The 17,664-nt window shown below is 44.5% G+C and overlaps 1 protein-coding gene across 2 annotated transcripts in view; it reads left to right on the top strand.

Annotated features, from left to right (window-relative positions):
- The window catches only part of LOC106730523, a 134,128-nt gene that overhangs the window by 26,992 nt on the left and 89,472 nt on the right, over nucleotides 1-17,664 (top strand). Inside the window, exon 5 of one of the 2 annotated variants that reach the window (XM_032476369.1) lies at nucleotides 2,677-2,897. The exons of the other annotated variant lie outside the window; for it this stretch is intronic. Within the exon in view, the coding sequence (XP_032332260.1) occupies nucleotides 2,677-2,897 (221 nt within the window). The remainder of the gene's footprint in view (nucleotides 1-2,676; nucleotides 2,898-17,664) is intronic. 2 annotated transcript variants of the gene reach the window in all.

The following is a 17,664-nucleotide window of genomic DNA, read 5'->3' as shown; positions in this document are numbered from 1 at the left end:
GGCAATATTTGTTAATAAGTCCCTTTCCTCATCTCTTCTGAGGCTCCATTTCCTTCTCTGCAAAGTGAGAGCTTGGACTAGATAAGTTCTTTTTGGTTTCTTTTAAACCCATGTCTCCTTTTGAGAAACTGAGAACTCAAATCTCTCCTCCAACCCCAACTCTTCAGATTTTGATACGTCCTCAAAGGGGTGACACAGTTCTTTGTGGAAAGTTGATGTGATTTTGGTTCTTTCCAAGTGGTGCAGAAAAGACTTCAGATTTATTGCAGGGAGGGGGCAGGAGGGGTACAGTATGTCAAACTTTCTAGTGTGAGAACTGGAGCAGGGGCTTGGATTTAAATACAGCCTCTGACGTGGCCTCTCTCTAATCTTGCACAATGTGATAAACCTCTCTTTTCCTCTGTTTCTTCATGTGCCAAGTTTGAATGTTATTATTTTAGGGTTTTCATGAAACAATATACACATTAGTCATTAGTTTCTCAGTAGAAACATGACCTGTTAGAGGGTCAGGGATTTCTTTAAAAAAAAAAAAAAACCTTGTCCATAGCATGCTGTTGATGTGTCTTTTGAAGTTCCTGGAGGGTGAGGGTTGAGTCTAAAGTCCATCATGGGATAGGTGGCCCCTGGATCTGTGTGCCCCAGATTGCCCCCTCCTCCTCAGTCCTCTTCCTCTCAGTCCAGGATGAAGTTCCTGCCATTAAAATTACACAGACTTCTTGTGGATATGGCTTTTAATTTTATTGTTTCACTGGGGAGGGCTGCTGTCATGATTTACATGGTCAGGTTTTGGTGACCTGAAGGCTATGCAATTGGGGGTTCCTATTTAAGAAAAAGAAAACAAAGTTACAAATACAAAATTAGACCTAGGGTGGAGGCAGGGTCTCTTGGAAGTGGGGACCATTAGCTTTGTTAACTTCAGGTGCAGTGGCCTCTGACCATGAGGACCCATCCTTGTGCTCTGGAGTTGGAGGGACCAGTAGGTTCAGTGGGAATGTTTACTGAGTGTATCTCATGTGCTGTGCATTGTCCTATTTGTACTGTGTGTTCCTTATTTAAGACAGTGGAGCTCATTTAATCTCAATAGCCTCTTTAAAAAATTAGGCTTTTTATTTTGAGATGTAATGAAGATTCCCATGCAGTTGTAAGAGCTGATATGGAGACAGCATATGTACTCTTTGCCCAATTTTCCTTAATGGTTCCATCTTGCAAGGTTGGGGTACAATTCATTATTGACTCACTAACCCTTTGAGGTTTGTGTTATTAACCTCATTTCTATTTGTGATTAAGCTGCAGTTTAGAGAAGCACATAGACATGCCCACGTCACCCACATGTTTAGTGTAGAGTCGGGTGGGACATGGGCTTGGGATTTCCAGACAGTACCATTATGATTGTGGCAGGGAGCAGCATTCACTTGCTTGTTTATTCATTTATTCAACAAACATTTATTGAGTACCCTCTGTTGATCAGATGCTTTCATACGGTTATCTAATTCTTCAGCAGTACTGAGAATCAGCTAATGTTTTCTTTTTTCATCTGTGAAAATTAACTCTCAGAGATCATAAAACCTCCCAAAGGAAATACAGCTCATAAAGGAGGGATTAGTAAATTTGTACATTCCCCCGTTTTTATGCAGGTGGTAACCTAGGCATTTTGCATTTGTAATCTGCCTTGATCTAGATATATTCTTGTAAGGCAAGATTTTTGTTTTGTTTTGTTTTGATTTGTTTTGTTTTTAATTGAAGTATAGTCAAGTTAACAATATTGTGTTAATTGCAATGTTTTTTCTTTTTAATTTTTAATTAATTTTTTGGGAGTAATTAAGTTTATTTTTTGTTTCATTCCTTTAATGGAGATATTTGGGATTGAACGCAGGACCTCGTGCATGCTAAGTATGTGCTCTACCACTGAACTGTACCCTCCTCCCCAGGGCGAGTTTTCTTATGCATTATTTTGCAGAATAGGAGTTCAAGTAAATTGGAGTTGAAATCCAGATCTTTCGATCCCACTATGGTTCTTTTCATTATATTCTGCTGAGGGGTGGAGAAGGAGTTCCTTTGTTCATTCATTTATTCAGCATTTTTGAGCATCAGGGCCTGGCTAGATGTTGGAAACAGAAAACAAGAAATTACCCTTTTCTGCAGGGGCTGGAAGCCTAGACCAAGAGCAGGATAATGTGATCCTAGCTACGGTAGCCATGTGCAGACTCTGAGGACAGACTATACACCCAGGTTTGCTTGGGCCTCCCTTGCCTTCTGGCTGGTACACACAGGTCACCGCATCCCAGAGGGGCCTGCAGCCCACAGCACAGCATGTACCTCAGTCTCCTCTCCCCTCTTGGCAGGGCCTGCAACATGAGCATTGCTGACTACGTGCAGTGTGCTGAGGACCACCAGAGTCTCCCCATGGTGGTCCAGCACGTGGGGATCATCTTGGAGGAGAATCTCTTATGCATCTATGAACAGATCTCCTCAGTGAGCCAGGTCAGGCTCTGTGGCTTCCAGCAGTCATTCTGTATCCACTACAGGTACCACTACCCACACAAGAATGAGTGGGTTGACCTCCAGTCCCACTGACACCTTGGCCAAGGACTGGCTGCAGATCGAGGAGCTCCCTGTGCAGAGGAGCTGTGTGTCAACATGCAGAAAGATTCATGGCTCTTCGTCTTTGTGCTGAAGGGCGAGCTCGCTGAGCAGCTGCGCACTGATGTGGCCTTATACCCCAGCTATGAGGACTGTGGGACGGTGGAGAAGAGGATCAAGGACTTTATTGAGTCGCTCTTCATCGTGCTCGAGTCCGAGCACCTGGAGAGGGCCACCAACAATTTTGGGGACAAGATCCCCCTCCTCTGCATCCCATTTGAGAAGAGGGACTTGGTGGGATTGGACACAGACAGCAGGTAAGCCTACGTGGAGTCCCAGCCGCCCTGGCTGTGTGCCTGGGTTGCTTTCCTACATCCAGAAAGGGATCAGCAAGTAGGGGAGATGTCTTGCAGCCAAGGGGGGGGAGGGAGATGCAGCCTGACTGTTTTCAAACTTTTAAAAATGAATTCATCTTTAGTTCAGTGAGACCCATTTAGGGTTAGTTTGGAAACTTACTCCTCCTTTCCAACGAAGACCCCTGGTGGGACCTGGAGTTGCTGTCCAATAGGGTAGCCACAGCCAAAGAGGCTGGGAGTGCTGGGGAGGAGGCCGGTCTAAGCTGAGATGTGCAGAAGGTCAAATTGACATCAGACACTGAGACTTGTCTAGAAAAAAGAATGTAAACTATCTTGATAATTTCTATATTTACTACATGTCAAAATGATAGTATAATACATATTATATTAAATTAGATCTGTTCTTAGAATCACTTTAAAGTATTTGTTTTTCTTCTTTTTTAAATGTGGCAATTGGAAAACTTTCTTTGTGTGACTCTCACTGCATTCCCATTGTCCTGGGACAGTCTTGTCCATTTGATGTATAGGTGAGGGGCTGAATCCCGAGACGCAGCAGATCGAGGCAATGGCTGAGCTGGGGATGGAGCCCGTGTCTCCTGCCTCCCAGGCTGTTCTTCCTGCCCGACAGCCACCATGCCAGGTTAGGACATCAGAAACACCGCCAGGGATTTCCGAAGGATCTCCTTACACAGGGGAAGGCATGTCATGGAGTATGGGACAGAGTATGGAAAGGTTCGTCCTCACTTTGTCCCTGTGATTAGGTCAGTGGCCCCACTTTGCCCCGGAATTGCAGGTGAGCTCTTCTGGGCCATCTTCCCCCCTCTGCCACCCTCTGTTCTGCTTCCATGTGTGGCCATCGTGCTGTCCCTCGGGCAGAAGAGGGCAAGATGCCTTTGCTGAGAGGTGGTCCACCTTTGCTGGGGAGAGCGAGGGAAGCTGTTTCCCCCAGCCTCGGGCCTCGGGCAATGAGTCTGCTCTCCCCGCGCTGGAGAGCATTCAAGGCAGTCTCATAGGTAACGGTTGGTGGTCCTGGCACATGCTACCGGGCCCGCTGTGGAGCAGAGGTTCCATAATTCTTGGACTTACCTAAGGTCAGACCATACTTTCTGGGTTTTGGTAAGTTAGAGGGTAATACACCAGACAACTAAGAAAAAGAAAGTCCCGGCCAGCCCTGAGAATGAAAGGCACAGGGGACCCGAGTCCCACCTGCGTGTGGTGCCTGGCGGGCTCTGGATGAATTTTCAGTTCCTCCCCGGAAATGCCTCTATGGCTTAAGGAAATGGCAAGACATGTTGTGGCCATGATGTGTACTTGTCCTCGCAGGGCTCTGTGATCTACACACTTAAGCTCCCTTCTGCTCCTTGGAGATGAGGTGTCACGTTTAGGGTCCTGGGCACTGCTGGGGGCACGGCTGCCAACACCAGGCCACTACCAGGCTGGCTCTGTTCACCTCACCTGTCACCTCCTGCTGAGCCCCCAGGCGTTAGGCGAAAGAGGTACATCGGTGATGCACTAAGGTGGGGCTGCACGTGCGCACAGCGCTTCAGCGTCAGCAGGGACCACCTTCTCCCCCTGGACAGACTGGTGGGTGAGCGGTGGAAGCCTGGAGCCCTGCTCCATCCCCCTGGCCAGTGCCTCCTCTTTTGTCATAGGAGGCAATGGTGACATTTTTGCTCAGTGACTGCTTGGCTATGAGTCTGTGGACCCACCGGAGATTGGCAGCTTGTTTGTGCCTTTTGAAGTCTGTCCTCGGGATTTGGCGGAGGGGCTAGTTTCAGGACATTGTGCTCAGTGCATAGTGATTGATACTGTCACCACTGTTTACCCAGAACCTCGTCTACCAGGCACAGCTCTGGGCATCAAAATACAGCAGCGCATTAAACCTCCCTCCTGTTGGATCTGTCTGTTCTGGTACCAGAAGCGCTCAGCCAGCATCTGAACGTCAGTGAGATAACGCAGCCAGTGAGCTCCGGTCAAACAGGTTCTCCTCCCGTCACTTTTACTCCATTGTTGCTTTTATTCCATAGTCACCCAGCTTTTAAAACAATGCTTTGCTGCAGGAGCAGAGCCTAATTCTCTCCTGCTACTCTTGGTGGGAGTGAGTAAAACTGTCCAGCCTGAAATGCGACCAAGTATTGTCGATCTAAAGCTGTCTAGGCACATGTAGGTGGAGTTTTGGTTTGGGGCGCTGACGATGTTGGGGTCCCCACGGCAGTGTCGTTCCCCTCAGGCCCCTGGCTTCCCCGGAGCAGGAGGTAAGGGTGGGTCTCTCTGTCCCCGCGTCTCTGACCTCATCACACTCACGTAAATTCTTATATTCATGCTGTCAAAGTTATTTTGGTTGTTGTGTATTTCTAACTTTTGCTTGTTCCTCTTTTCCCTTTCCTCTCGTACCACCCTGTGAGCATGCTGTTGGGTCTGAAAAGGTGGGTTGTGCACAACCTACACCGGAAATACCTATATTTCACTTTGTGCTGCCTCCATCACTTTAAAAAGCAAAAACTTAACAGCTGCCTTGATCCATTTATTATCCTAGACATCTTATTATTTTCTAATGTGTTGGAATTTTTGCTTGTTAACACATCATGCACTGGTGTTCGATACCTGTTAAAATCCTTGATTGGAGGAGCCTGTTTGATCCTCCTTTTATTGGTGACAAATGAGACATTATGAATTTTGCTTGTTTGTTTGTTTTGAGGAAGTGAGATGCGAATTGATTTAGGTGGCTTTGATGGATGTATTTCATGGGTATTTTCACTTGGAAAGTCAAAGTCTGCAGTACCTTGCTTGATTCTGGCTTTTACTCCCACGCGGTTCCTGACCATCGCTGTGTAACGAACCTGACGGCGCTTTCTGGCCGGCGGTCACTGGGGAGGACGTAGCCAGCTGGGGGCAGTGAGCAGCACACAAGGGGTGCTGATGGAGGAAGCAATTTTCTTTTGCTTTTGCCATCCCCATGCCATTTACTTTATTTTGCCTTCATAAAGGGGCAGAAGTGGGTCTAAAATCCATGTCACTCTTTTGTTCCCTTAATGACGCTGGTTTCTCTGAGTATTAGGACAATATGGCCTTCTCCTAAGTAGCTGGCTCACTTGGATCTGGTGGACACAGGGACCGCTAACGGGGACCGTAGCTTCCTCTCTGCTTCAGCCAGTGGGCATTCAGAGCCAGGTCTGTGGTTTGTTTAAGCAACTGTGCAGGCCTCCCTGCATTAGCCTTTATTTTTAACCCATGTTGGCAGTAAATAGCTGACTCTGTCTGTTGCAGCTGACCTCCACCACTGACGGCCGTGTCATCTAGTTTGCGGTAGTGAGACTCCAACACCCCAGTCAGCCGTGAAGGGAGATGCTTTGACCGACCTAGGACCTTGCATTTTCACCCCTTAAGCTCATTCATCTCACCCGAAGGAAGGGATTGGCCACCACCGTCATGCTGGCCATGAGACCTTGTTTCTCCTTTCATGCTCTGGTTCAAATGTGGACACTTCATACTTCACTGACTTGGTCTCACATGAGACAGGCCAGACTTTCTGAAAGAGTCCATCACATTCTCGGAGGGAACAGAATAGAAATAAGTGTCGCAAGTAGAAGGAGTCTAGGCTGTCCGAGTTGGCATATGCAGGCTGGGATCTGTGATGGCTGGGCTGTGCCCTGGACACAGGCCTTTCACGTGGCTCCTGAGAGACAAGGGGTCGGAGTGAGAACAGCCTTGCCTAGTTTCCTCAATCCTCATCTGCTCACTGGCAAGTGTGTCCGCTAATTAGGAGCTCCCCTAGACCTCGGGCCCTTCAAAGTTCAGACCACGGGAGAAATTGAGTCACTTCTCCTGGGCCCCCTTTGTGAGAATCCAGTGCCTTCTGACGTGACCCGTGCCAGGAGATGCCTCCCCCTCCAGGGAGCACACTTCGGAGTATTGTGACACACTGCACCATGCTGTGAGCTTGTGGGGTTCTGGCCGTGGTCCCTGCAGAACCAGACTTGAGATGGGCTTAGCGACGGAAATGACAAGACAGATTCCAGGGCAGGGCTAGGGGGAGGGAACAGGGGAAATCGAATGTGAATTCAAACCCTAGGTGGGTGCTGGGGCTGTTACTAAAATGGGGAGCCTGCGAGGTACCTGCCAGGAATCCAATTCCAGAGTAAATGGTGGACATGAGGCATTTTTAAGATGCCATTTTTCATCCAAGTTAGGACTTCAAAGAGGCACTCGGCTCTATGAGCCTGGGGCTCAGGTGAAGGAGCCAGACTAGAGATACACGTTGGGAGTCATCATTCTTAGCTGGTGTTCACAGCCGTGTAGGTGGATGAGCTCGTCTCGAGAGGTGCAGACTGAGGCTGAGGGAGGGCAGGGCTGTGCCTGGGTTGGAGGAATGCCCAGACCATGCATCTTTGGTGTGTCAGTCAGTGGCGTTTGGGATTTTCAGAGCAATGCCATTTATCCTTAAGGGGCCGGGTGGTGGGCAGGGCTACCAAGAAAGAAATCTGAAGGGAGGGTTGTGGCCACGAGTGCGCGTCTTGGTACGATGCTGAGGCTGCAGGGTCCAGGAAGGGAGAATCCTCAGAAGCTAGAGTTGGAGTGGGAGTTGGGAGAAGGTAGTCACACTCACCTGTGAGGGAGGAAGGGAGGCCTAGTGAGTCCCCACCCTAGGGACAATTTCCCATGAACAGAAGGCAATCAGACAGAGGATCTGAGGTGAGAAGGGATGAGCGCTGGGAGAGGAGCCAAACTAGAGAATGGTGCTTGGACAGTTCTGGAATAGTTTCCCTGCAAAATAGAGTTAAAAAAAACTCAGAATCTTAAGAACATTGATAGTGACTGGGAAGGAGACATTTATTTTCCTTGCCTCCTAAGTGTAAGTCATGTATCCAGGGATACACAAAACATTCGGGCAGTCTGTTCCAGGGCCTTGATCCTTACCGGGGGAACAGTGCAAGTTTAAACGGGGAGAAGGGCAGCGGAGGGAAACTATCCAGGCCCCATGTCAGGTACCAGTCGGCCGCCCTACTTGCACGTTGCATTCACATCTATGCCTCCCAGGTGGGCGGTGGCAGCCCCCTTTTGTGGATTGGGAAGCCTTCTCAGAGGGGTTAAGGAATTGGTCCGTTTAGCAGCTAGTAAATTTTGTAGCAGGATTCAAGCAGGGCCTTGTCAGACTTCAAGGGTGTGATTTCTCTACTAATTCCGTTACCTACCTGTTGTACGTGGAATGGTGAAGTGGGTCAGTTTTGGAGCCTTTTAGAAAAAGTGTGATTTAAGTGCCTCAGGACTGTTTCACAAAGCTCAGTGTTCTTTGATGGTTCAGAAGCACTGCAGTGCTTTACGCCCCACAGAGGTTAGGTCTTACTCCTTTGACGATGACATGGTTGCAAATGACGTACAGGTGCAAAACCAGAATTAGCAGCTCCTGAAGGGAAGCTCTCCAGTTCTCCCTTGATAGACTTTATTCCACAGGATGTAACTGTGCTGCAGCTTAGGCCTGAGCTTTCTATATGGAGTGAGGGTTTGATATCCAAATTTAGCATAAAATGGTCAGATGAAGATAATCGACTTTGACAATTCATTTTTGGTTTTCATTAGACAAGATATACTATCAGTTAATGGCCCATATAGAGAATGAAATTGAGTACAGATCATTGCATTTCTTACTTTCTATTTAGAGTTCTCTTACAGCATAAGGTTGCCTGCTTTGGAACATCAGATCCACCACCAGGGTGCCTGTCAGTGTGTTGGTGTGTTTGCACTTACACACTGAATGTAATCTGGGCTTCCTCAGCCCCAAACACTCCAGTGCAGAATCACGGGCTGTAGCCATCTCTTAGTCACGCAAATACTTCTAAAATTATATGATGCCAGAAAAGAAAGAAGAGAGATAGAGAGATTGCCTTTATCAAAGTTCCTTTCAATTCTAACTGCAAAGTGTTGTTGAGGAGCTCTGGTTTCCTTTGGATATGAATATATACATTTCTTTGCATGTAACCTGGGTTTTGGACTAGAACACCAGGCTCTTGCTGTCCACAAGCCACAAAAATAGTAGCCAACTTGCACACGTGTGAAATATTTTATTCTTTTTTCTGAGAAAGAATCCTTGAATTTGGGACTTGGGCTGTGATTTTTGCTTTTTGTTTCTCCCACCCCTCTTGTAATCTCTCACTCCTTCCCACGTGGCCCCCAAGGGGTCGTGGTCTCAAAGGAGCGGACAAACACCTAGTTGGTCACCATGCAGTGCTGCTGTAGAGGGAGCCCCGCCAAGACCTAAAGGACATTATCAGAGAGGACTTCCGGGAAGAAATGGGCTCTACATTCAGTTGTGAGGACTGAGTACGAACCAGCCAGGAGGAGTCAAGATGGTGTCTCAGGTTGCAGGAGCAGCCGGGCAGAGGCCTGGTGGCTTGTGGGTGGGGACTCGTGGAGAGTGCCCTTTGCAGTGCAGGGTGGAGTGTGCCCTGCTGGGGAGGACACTGGAGAGGGCCTGGGGTGGAGGGCTTTACACGAGCTTGGATTTTACTAGAACTGACACAGGAGGCAGTGAATGGTGTGAGCAGGAATTGACCCTCAGGACAGGTACTCCTGGCTTTGCTTCTGATGTTCTACAGAAAGAAGTGGTCAGGACGGGCGATAGCAGCTCTGTTTGTCCCTTTGAGACCCACCCCTTCATTCATTTATTCATAGCACGCTCTCTTCTGAGTGTGTAGGGGAGACGGATGGACCCACAGTAGTAAGCAAATAGTACTTGCCTCTTGGGAGCTTAGCAGTGTCAGAAGTTGACTCAGCGTAGAATGTTCTAGGAACACAACAGGAGCACCTAACTAAAAGTGCGGGGGCTGGAGGCAGGGAAGGCTTCCTTTAGATATAGTGAAAATGAGCCTGGAGGCGAGTGGGAAGTAGCAGGTGGTCACGGGGCCCCTGAGGTCACTGGGGACCTGGGTACTGCAGTGAGGCTGGGCAATTAGGGGCAGGGGCGGGGGTGGTGCTAGAACTCTACTAGGGATCCCCTGAAGGGCTTGAAGCAGGGGAGTGATGTAATCAATTTGGGTTTTGGGAAGGCTGCTCTGGCTGTGTGTGTGTGTGTGCAGTTGGGAACAAGGGGAGGGTGCCACCAAGTGGGAGGGTCATTAGAATACAATTCACAGGCTGGGAGATGACCAGTGGTAGAGGGGCATCGGGGCTGCCTGGGGACGGCACGGGCAGTGTAGATGCAGTATCTCCTTATGGGGAAAGCTTGTTAGCGGGGCCGCCCTAGCGGCGCCTTGTGGCTTGAAGAAAACAGATTGAGGCCGCCAGGTGGACTTTCCTCTTCTCTCCTTCCCTGCCTTCTGTGATGATCTTTGCTCATCCAACATTTGGAACAGAAGAGCTAACTTCCAGGGTAGCCCAGGAGTTTGTTGAGCTCGTTTGAGTGAGATCTGATAGGATTTATGTGTGTGTTGAGATCTGCACTTTCACTTAGCTAGAAATGCCCCGTGTTTTGGATTTCCATAGGGGTTTTTATTCTTGACAAAAATTGCTTTCTTGGTGAGAGGAAATTGAATGCAGCTACTGTTTTCCTCAAAAACAAAATCTTATCTTCAAAGAAATTTAATATTCAAAAGAATAGGTATATTTAAAAGTGATAAGGTAAGGCTTTGATGTAATTTCTTTGGTTTCTGAGTTGATGTGGAGTTAGAGCCTTTGCAGTACTTAATAGCACATCCTTGTCAGTATTTAAAGAGCTGTTAGTTAGTGCCCCAGGCCCCACCTCTCAAAGTATCACTAAAGCTTGCTTTGAAATAGTGAGGTCATAAAGGTCTTGTTTGCAGAATCCAAACACTTGGTTTATAATATGCAGCATAGCTCTTTTTATAAAATAATAAAAGGCTCAAAATTAAGAAATTGGAACATAATTGATTTTTTTTAAAAAACTGAAACATAAACATTCTTGTGCTAATGTTGCGACTGGAAATTTTGGAAAGAAAAATCCTACAGTAATATTATGTATGTGAAATACATATATGCCTTTCATATTTGAAAAATAACTACGCAGTGTTTTTCGATGTCAGGACCATTCCAGCTCAGATACTGGCAGTGATGGTTGCTGGTTTTCAATGGCAGAGCCTAAATTTGCCTTCTTAGCATTTTTTATTTTATTATTATTTTTTTTTTTAGTAGTGAGAGGGTTGAGTAGTGATCTGCCAGCATGATTTTGGGGCAATTTTGTGGCAGACGTAATGCACCAGCAGAGAGACATTTCTGTGCATTTCACTTTCTGGATATCACTTGGCCGCGATGCTGTAGGACTCCCTCATCCATCACCATTTGTCCTGCAGCTGTTCCAGACAGTGAAAGACTTTCTGTGGCTTGGAGGTAAGGTGATCTGATGCAGATGATCAGATGTGTAGTTAAAGTGCTGTTACTTGAAATAAGAGGATACCTAGAAAAATGGCTCTAAAATATTGGATGAGGGAGGAGAATTGTCTGAGCTGCCTTCAGTGGGGAATCTTCTCAGGTGACTCCCTCACTATGTATCCTGTCACAATCCTTCACAGCCCTGCACAGCAGTCCTGCTGAAGCAAGCATGCACTTTCTGAGAAACGCCCTGAATTTCCTTGTGCCTCTGTTTGTTGGCCTTTTTTAAAATCACATCTTGCCCTTTGCTTAAATGCCATCCCTGTTGGTCACTTCTGACACATATTGTTCCGGACCTCATCCATATATAGCTGCTAAATTGATGAACAAAATGTAGTATCTCCATGTAGTGGAATATTATTCAGATATAAGAATGAAAAAAATGAAAAAAGAAAAAAAAAGCGGAAGATGAAAAGGGCCACCTGTTCTTGGAACTCCACCCTGACTGCTCAACCCGTCCTTTTCCCTTTGAATCCCCACCCCTTATACTCCATTCTACTGTTTTTGATAGTACTTACCACATTCTGATACACTTTAACATTTTCAAAAAAAAAAAAAAGAAAAAGATGCTGATACCACTTCAACATGGACAAGCCTTGATAACAGCATGTTAAGTGAAAGGAAACAGACACAAACGGCCACATATTGTTGATTTCAGTGATCTGAAATGCCCAGAATAGGTACATGCAGAGGCAGAGAGCAGGTGTTGGTTGCAAGGGGCTGGGTGAAGGGGGGATGGGGAGTGACTACTAGTGGACAGGGGGTTTCTTTTGGGATGATGGAGTGTTCTGGAAATAGATGGTGGTGAGGGCTGCACAACCGTGAGTGTGCAGAAGACTGCTTAGCGCTCTCTCTGGGAGTGCCTGTGGTTGGGGCGGCTTTATTTTCTTCTCACCCTGCAATGTGAAGAGTCATCTTGTGCTGAGGCCTTTCTACTCGTGTGAGTGGTGAGACTCAGAGACTTTGCAGAGTCATGTTTCTTTTTCCCCCTTGCTGAGTGTAGGCAAAAAAGGTTTAAGCCTGAGAAAGTGCTCCATCTGCAGAAATGTCTTTTAGTTTTGCATGGTGTAAAAATCTTGAGAGCTTTTTAATCGTTGAGGATATTCTGTCTGGGGAAATAGCCCGTGAAGCCTGGGTGAGACCTGGAAGAGCCGCGCTTCCCTCCCTGACACGGGTGGGGATTTCACCCCCGGTCAGGCAGTGAAGGACCCAGAACAGTGAGCAGAGTTGACAATCGTGAATATTTATGTGTATCCGCTGCTTCATCTTGGATAATAATTTCAAACTGAGTCAGTTTGTGGCGGCAGCCTCATCCTACATCAGGAATTTATAGTATCTGCTCTTTGAGGTGAAGACCAGACAGACTTGATTATTTAACAGTCTGTCTTGAATTGATATCACAGATTCTTTTGTCAATAGCATAACAGCAGAAATACAGACATCCTTTAATGCCGATGTGACCTGAAGCAGGTTTAGTCTCTGTGCATCAGTGGCCTTATCTGCGGGTGGGGAAGATGATAACATTGCTTCCCTCAGAGGGCCTGGTGAAGGGGGAGTGAGAAGCACAAATGGAGGACTTACACAAGATGCTCATGAATGACTGGATTTAATGATCTCAGCCTGGTGAGGCCTCAGGGACAGAGGTGTCAGAACAGAGCAGTCCTAGCCAGAGCTCGATCCGTGTTGGCATTGTGATTATGATCAGTATCACCACTGTGGGTTATCAGGTAGTTTTAAGACTTGGTAATATGAATTCATGAATAATGTTAAAAGACTAGATTGCTCAGATCCGGTTTACATAGTTTTCAAGATTTACTCTGAGAAAAGGGTGTCCTTTTTACCCAACTTTAATCTGAGTTGAGTCTGCAAAAGAATTCTGTAGTCCTCCATCTTTGTGCTTTAATTCTCCATTTCTTCAAAAAACGTTTTTAAGTGGAGTTACTGGGGACTGAACTGAGGACCTCATGCATGCTAAACACGTGCTTTCCCAACTGAGGTATAATCTCCCCCCTATTTTTTTTAACTTTCTTAGTATTCAGAGGTTAGAGGCCTAATTCTTTTTCTAGAGACTTGTTCATGAACCTGGAAGTCTATAAATAATGTGCAATACTTGGCTTATTAAAAAAAAATCAATAGAACATTCGGCAATCCATCCAAAAGGAAAAGCTCATTGACTTAAAATGTTTCTCCTTTATGATGATTTCTACTTTTTGGTCTGGCTTAATTTGTTAACAGCCATCCTCATCATCATAGATGATGATGACCATCATTAGACCAAATTCGCCCTGAATGGGCACCGACCAAAGACTAAAATGCTTTCCTCATGTTTTACTTCATAACAGGTGTTTGAGGGTAGTTATCAGTGTCTCCTTTTTTGCAGCTGAGGGATTGAGAGATGGGGCAGCTTGTCCCAAATCACACACAGCTGGCGGTGGCAGGCTCAGGGCTGGAACCCAGGCTGCACAGGATGCATTCTCAATTTCTCCTCTAATCAGCCTCCTGTTGAGTGTTTTCCCAAACTCCTGTGAGTCCATAAATGACCAGTTTTAGTGATCTCAGCCTGATAAGGCCTTCAAAGGAGAGACACCAGTGAGAATGTGAGACAGAGTGGCATAAATTAAAATTGTACGTTTTAACAAATGTTTTATTCTCAGCTAATGACTTAAAAAGTTAGTGTTATTTATTCTAGTGTTCTGCAAGCACTAAAAACAAAATATTAAAAATGATTATAATGCAAAAGAAAAGTGAGCTTTGAAAGTCCAACCACTGCTAGTGACTCATTGCTTGTTTTTCTCTAGTGGTGCTTATTGAGAGAAAAATTTACAAAGTCTGAATTGGTTTTATGTAGTTTTAGTATGGAAGAAAAAATTGTCAGTGAATATTGAAAGTAAAATCTTGACTCTTTTCTTTCCTGATGATGAATATATAAGTTGTTTTTGATGGCTTAAGTACATTTCCTTATTTATGAACTTTGAGTAATGCTGTTTAAATTGTCTTGACTGTGAGAGTTAGACGCCTTGTGTACAAAGCACCCAAGAGGACCTCAATAAAAAAATGTGCTGTCACAATGACAGTTTAGAAGAATCAACTCTGAATACTAAAGGGGGTGGCTTATTTCTGATACATATTCGATATGTATATATATGATAGATATGAATATGATTTACAGTAATAAGGATTCAGTTGTTTTTTAGTGCAGTATGAAGTTTTGATGAAATCAATGTCATTCTTGTAAGATAAGGACTAGTTAAATTGCCTTAAGCAGACGACCTTGAAGATTATCTATACAGAATGTGTATTTTTACAACTCAGAATTCATATTGCCGTGTAACCATCCACTAGAAATTTTAAATTTGTAGGAATATGACCAGAACCTTTAATTTAGAAAAATCAGCATTAAATATTTTCAGGAAATAAGCTTATCTCTTTTGTGATTGAAGAAAATTTTGATTTTTTTCTGTACTCTTAATAGGTTTTAAAATATCAAACGTTGATTTGACATGTCACTTTTTAAATGGAGAGAATAAAGCTCAAGCTGTTTTAATACATAAATTAATCTTTTTGCATTTTAAGAAAATGATATGGTTTCCTGACTCTTTGGGAAGACTATTTTGCAAGACACTTACATTACCTACTGTTGGGAAAATTGCAGAAGTGACTTTTATGAATATAGGCCTAGTACAGATCTGTTGGCATTTGACATAGTGCAAGACATGAGGACTAGGAGAGATTTGCTGCTGATTGCCAGGAGGACAGATCCCAGGTCTCAGTCTCACCTCCTGTAAAATGAAGAGGCTGTACTGGATTCTTTCCTCTCTTAAGATGAGTTTCCATATGCCTATGTCTTTTGTTTATATTCAGGAGTATTATCGATTTCAGATTAAATGATGAATACCATTCTCTTCCCCGAAGCAGAATTCAGTATGTGCTAGATAAGCTTTCAGTTATCTGATTCTTCTTTCTTTCTTTTTTAAATTTTATTTTATTGAGTTATAGTCAGTTTACAATGTTGTATCTATTTCCAGTGTAGAGCACAATATTTCAGTTTTACATGTCACATTGTTCTTCACTGTGAGCTACCACAAGATCTTGTATATATTTTCCTGTGCTATACAGTATAATCTTGTTTATCTATTCCATATATACCTGTCAGTATCTACAAATTTCAAACTCCCCGTCGGTCCCTTCCCACCCCCTTCCTCCCTGGCAACCACAAGTTTGTATTCTATGTCTATGACTCTGTTTCTGTTTTGTATTTATGTTCATTTGTCCCTTTCTCTTCTTTTTTAGATTCCACATATAAGTGATCTCATATGATATTTTTCTTTCTTTTTCTGGCTTGCTTCACTTAGAATGACATACTCCAGGTCATCCATGTTGCTGCAAATAGTGTTATGTTGTCATTTTTATGGCTGAATAGTATTCCATTGTATAAATATACCACCTCTTCTTTATCCAGTCATCTGTCAATGGATATTTAGACTGTTTCCATGTCTTGGTTATTGTAAATAGTGCCGCTATGAATATTGGGGTGCAGGTGTCATTTTGAGGTAAGATTCCCTCTGGATATATGCCCAGGAGTGGGTTTCCTGGGTCATAGGAGGTCTAATCCTAGTCTTTTCAGGAGTCTCAATACTCTTTTCCACAGTGGCTGCACCAAACTGCATTCCCACCACAGTGTAGGAAGGTACCCTTTTCTCCACAGCCCCCCCCCAGCATTTGTCATTTTTGGACTTTTGATTGATGCCCATTCTGACAGGTGTGAGGTGATACCTCATTGTAGTTTTGATTTGCATTTCTCTGATAATTACTTATACTGAGCATTTTTTTCCTATGCTTATTGATCATTCATATGTCTTCATTGGAGAATTGCTTGTTTAGGTCTTCTGCTCATTTTTGGATTGGGTTGTTGTTTTTTTCTAAGTCATATGAGCTGCTTGTATATTCTGGAGATCAAGCCTTTGTCAATTTCATTTTTTGCAAACATTTTTTTCCCATTCTGTAGGTTGTCATTTTGTTTTACTTATGGTTTCCTTTGCTGTGCAAAGCCTGTAAAATTAATTAGGTCCCATTCATTTATTCTTGCTTTTATTTCTATTGCTTGGGTAGATTGCCCTAGGAGAACATTTTTGAGATGTATGTGAGGTAATATTTGGCCTATGCTTCTTCTATGAGGTTTATTGTATCTTATCTTATGTTGAAGTCTTTAATCCATTTTGAGTTTATTTGATTCTCGTTTCTGATCCTACAGGCAATTTTTGTGTTGCATCTTTCCTGGCAACCTGGAAATGCTTTTTAGCCATAGGTGGCGCTGTTGTGCCTTCTTACAGTCTTAATTTTCCTGTTTGTAAAAGAAGGCTTAAACACCATTATTTTATTTTGATTTTGTTTGCTTAATGCTTCAGGATAGCATAATGACCATTGTGTCTGTCTACCTGGAAAAATTATTCTACTTAGATCTTACTTTTATTCTCTCATCTCACTGTGAACATTTCAGACTTGCTGTGCAAACAATGGCAAAATCGGACTTCTTCCAGTGTTAGAAACCAGTGAGCCAGGATTTTATTAAACAGCTAGAAGCGGCCTCTGGAGCACCTTAAAGCTGAAAAGTGTACTGAGGTCTCTGAGTATTGAACCGGCCGCTGTGTGTTAATTAGTGGGAGGTGATTTGGTATATATAGGAAGTGGTGTAGCTTTTTACTTGGGTTTGCATGAACGCGCTGCCACTGAGCCACGTGAACCCAGGTTAGTTCGTTCTGAGTTTTTCCCTCGTCTGTGTGATGGGGATGCTCATGTCTGCTTTGTAGAATTGTGAGAATTAGAAATTATATAATGTGTTTAGCACAGTGGGTATCTCAAGAGGGCTCATAAACTTTAGCTCCTGTTTTCTATGAAGCCATCATTTTACAGTCTTTGGCAATTTCTAAGAAATAGCAAAATAAGAAAGCTGGTTTTATGATGAAAGACATTTGAAGAGGTTCCATAGTTCCTGTACTCACAATTTACCATCAGCAGAGTCACGACCTTTACACAGTCACCCTGAACCAACGTTAAGCCACAGAATTTTTTGTTAATTAGTATACGTTAGGGCTTAAGGGGACCCAATACTTATACACATGTTTTCTCCAGCAGCCAACTGAGAGATGACACAGAAAAGCAGGCAGGCGATTAACATCTCCTTTATTACTGAGGAAGCCATGTTCTCCATGAACTTCAGGGCTGTGGGAAAATGGGTGTCATGGTATTGTGTCCCAGAACTAGAGACTCACCCTGTCCCAGGTAGCTCTGGGCCACAGTGAGCCTTCCCTTGAAAGGATCCGCCCCATCATGCATAGGGCTGTCCTGC

This window comes from Camelus ferus, unplaced genomic scaffold (genome assembly GCF_009834535.1).
Source record: "Camelus ferus isolate YT-003-E unplaced genomic scaffold, BCGSAC_Cfer_1.0 contig600, whole genome shotgun sequence".
NCBI classification, from domain to species: domain Eukaryota; kingdom Metazoa; phylum Chordata; class Mammalia; order Artiodactyla; family Camelidae; genus Camelus; species Camelus ferus.
This window is presented reverse-complemented; position numbering and strand designations above follow the sequence as displayed.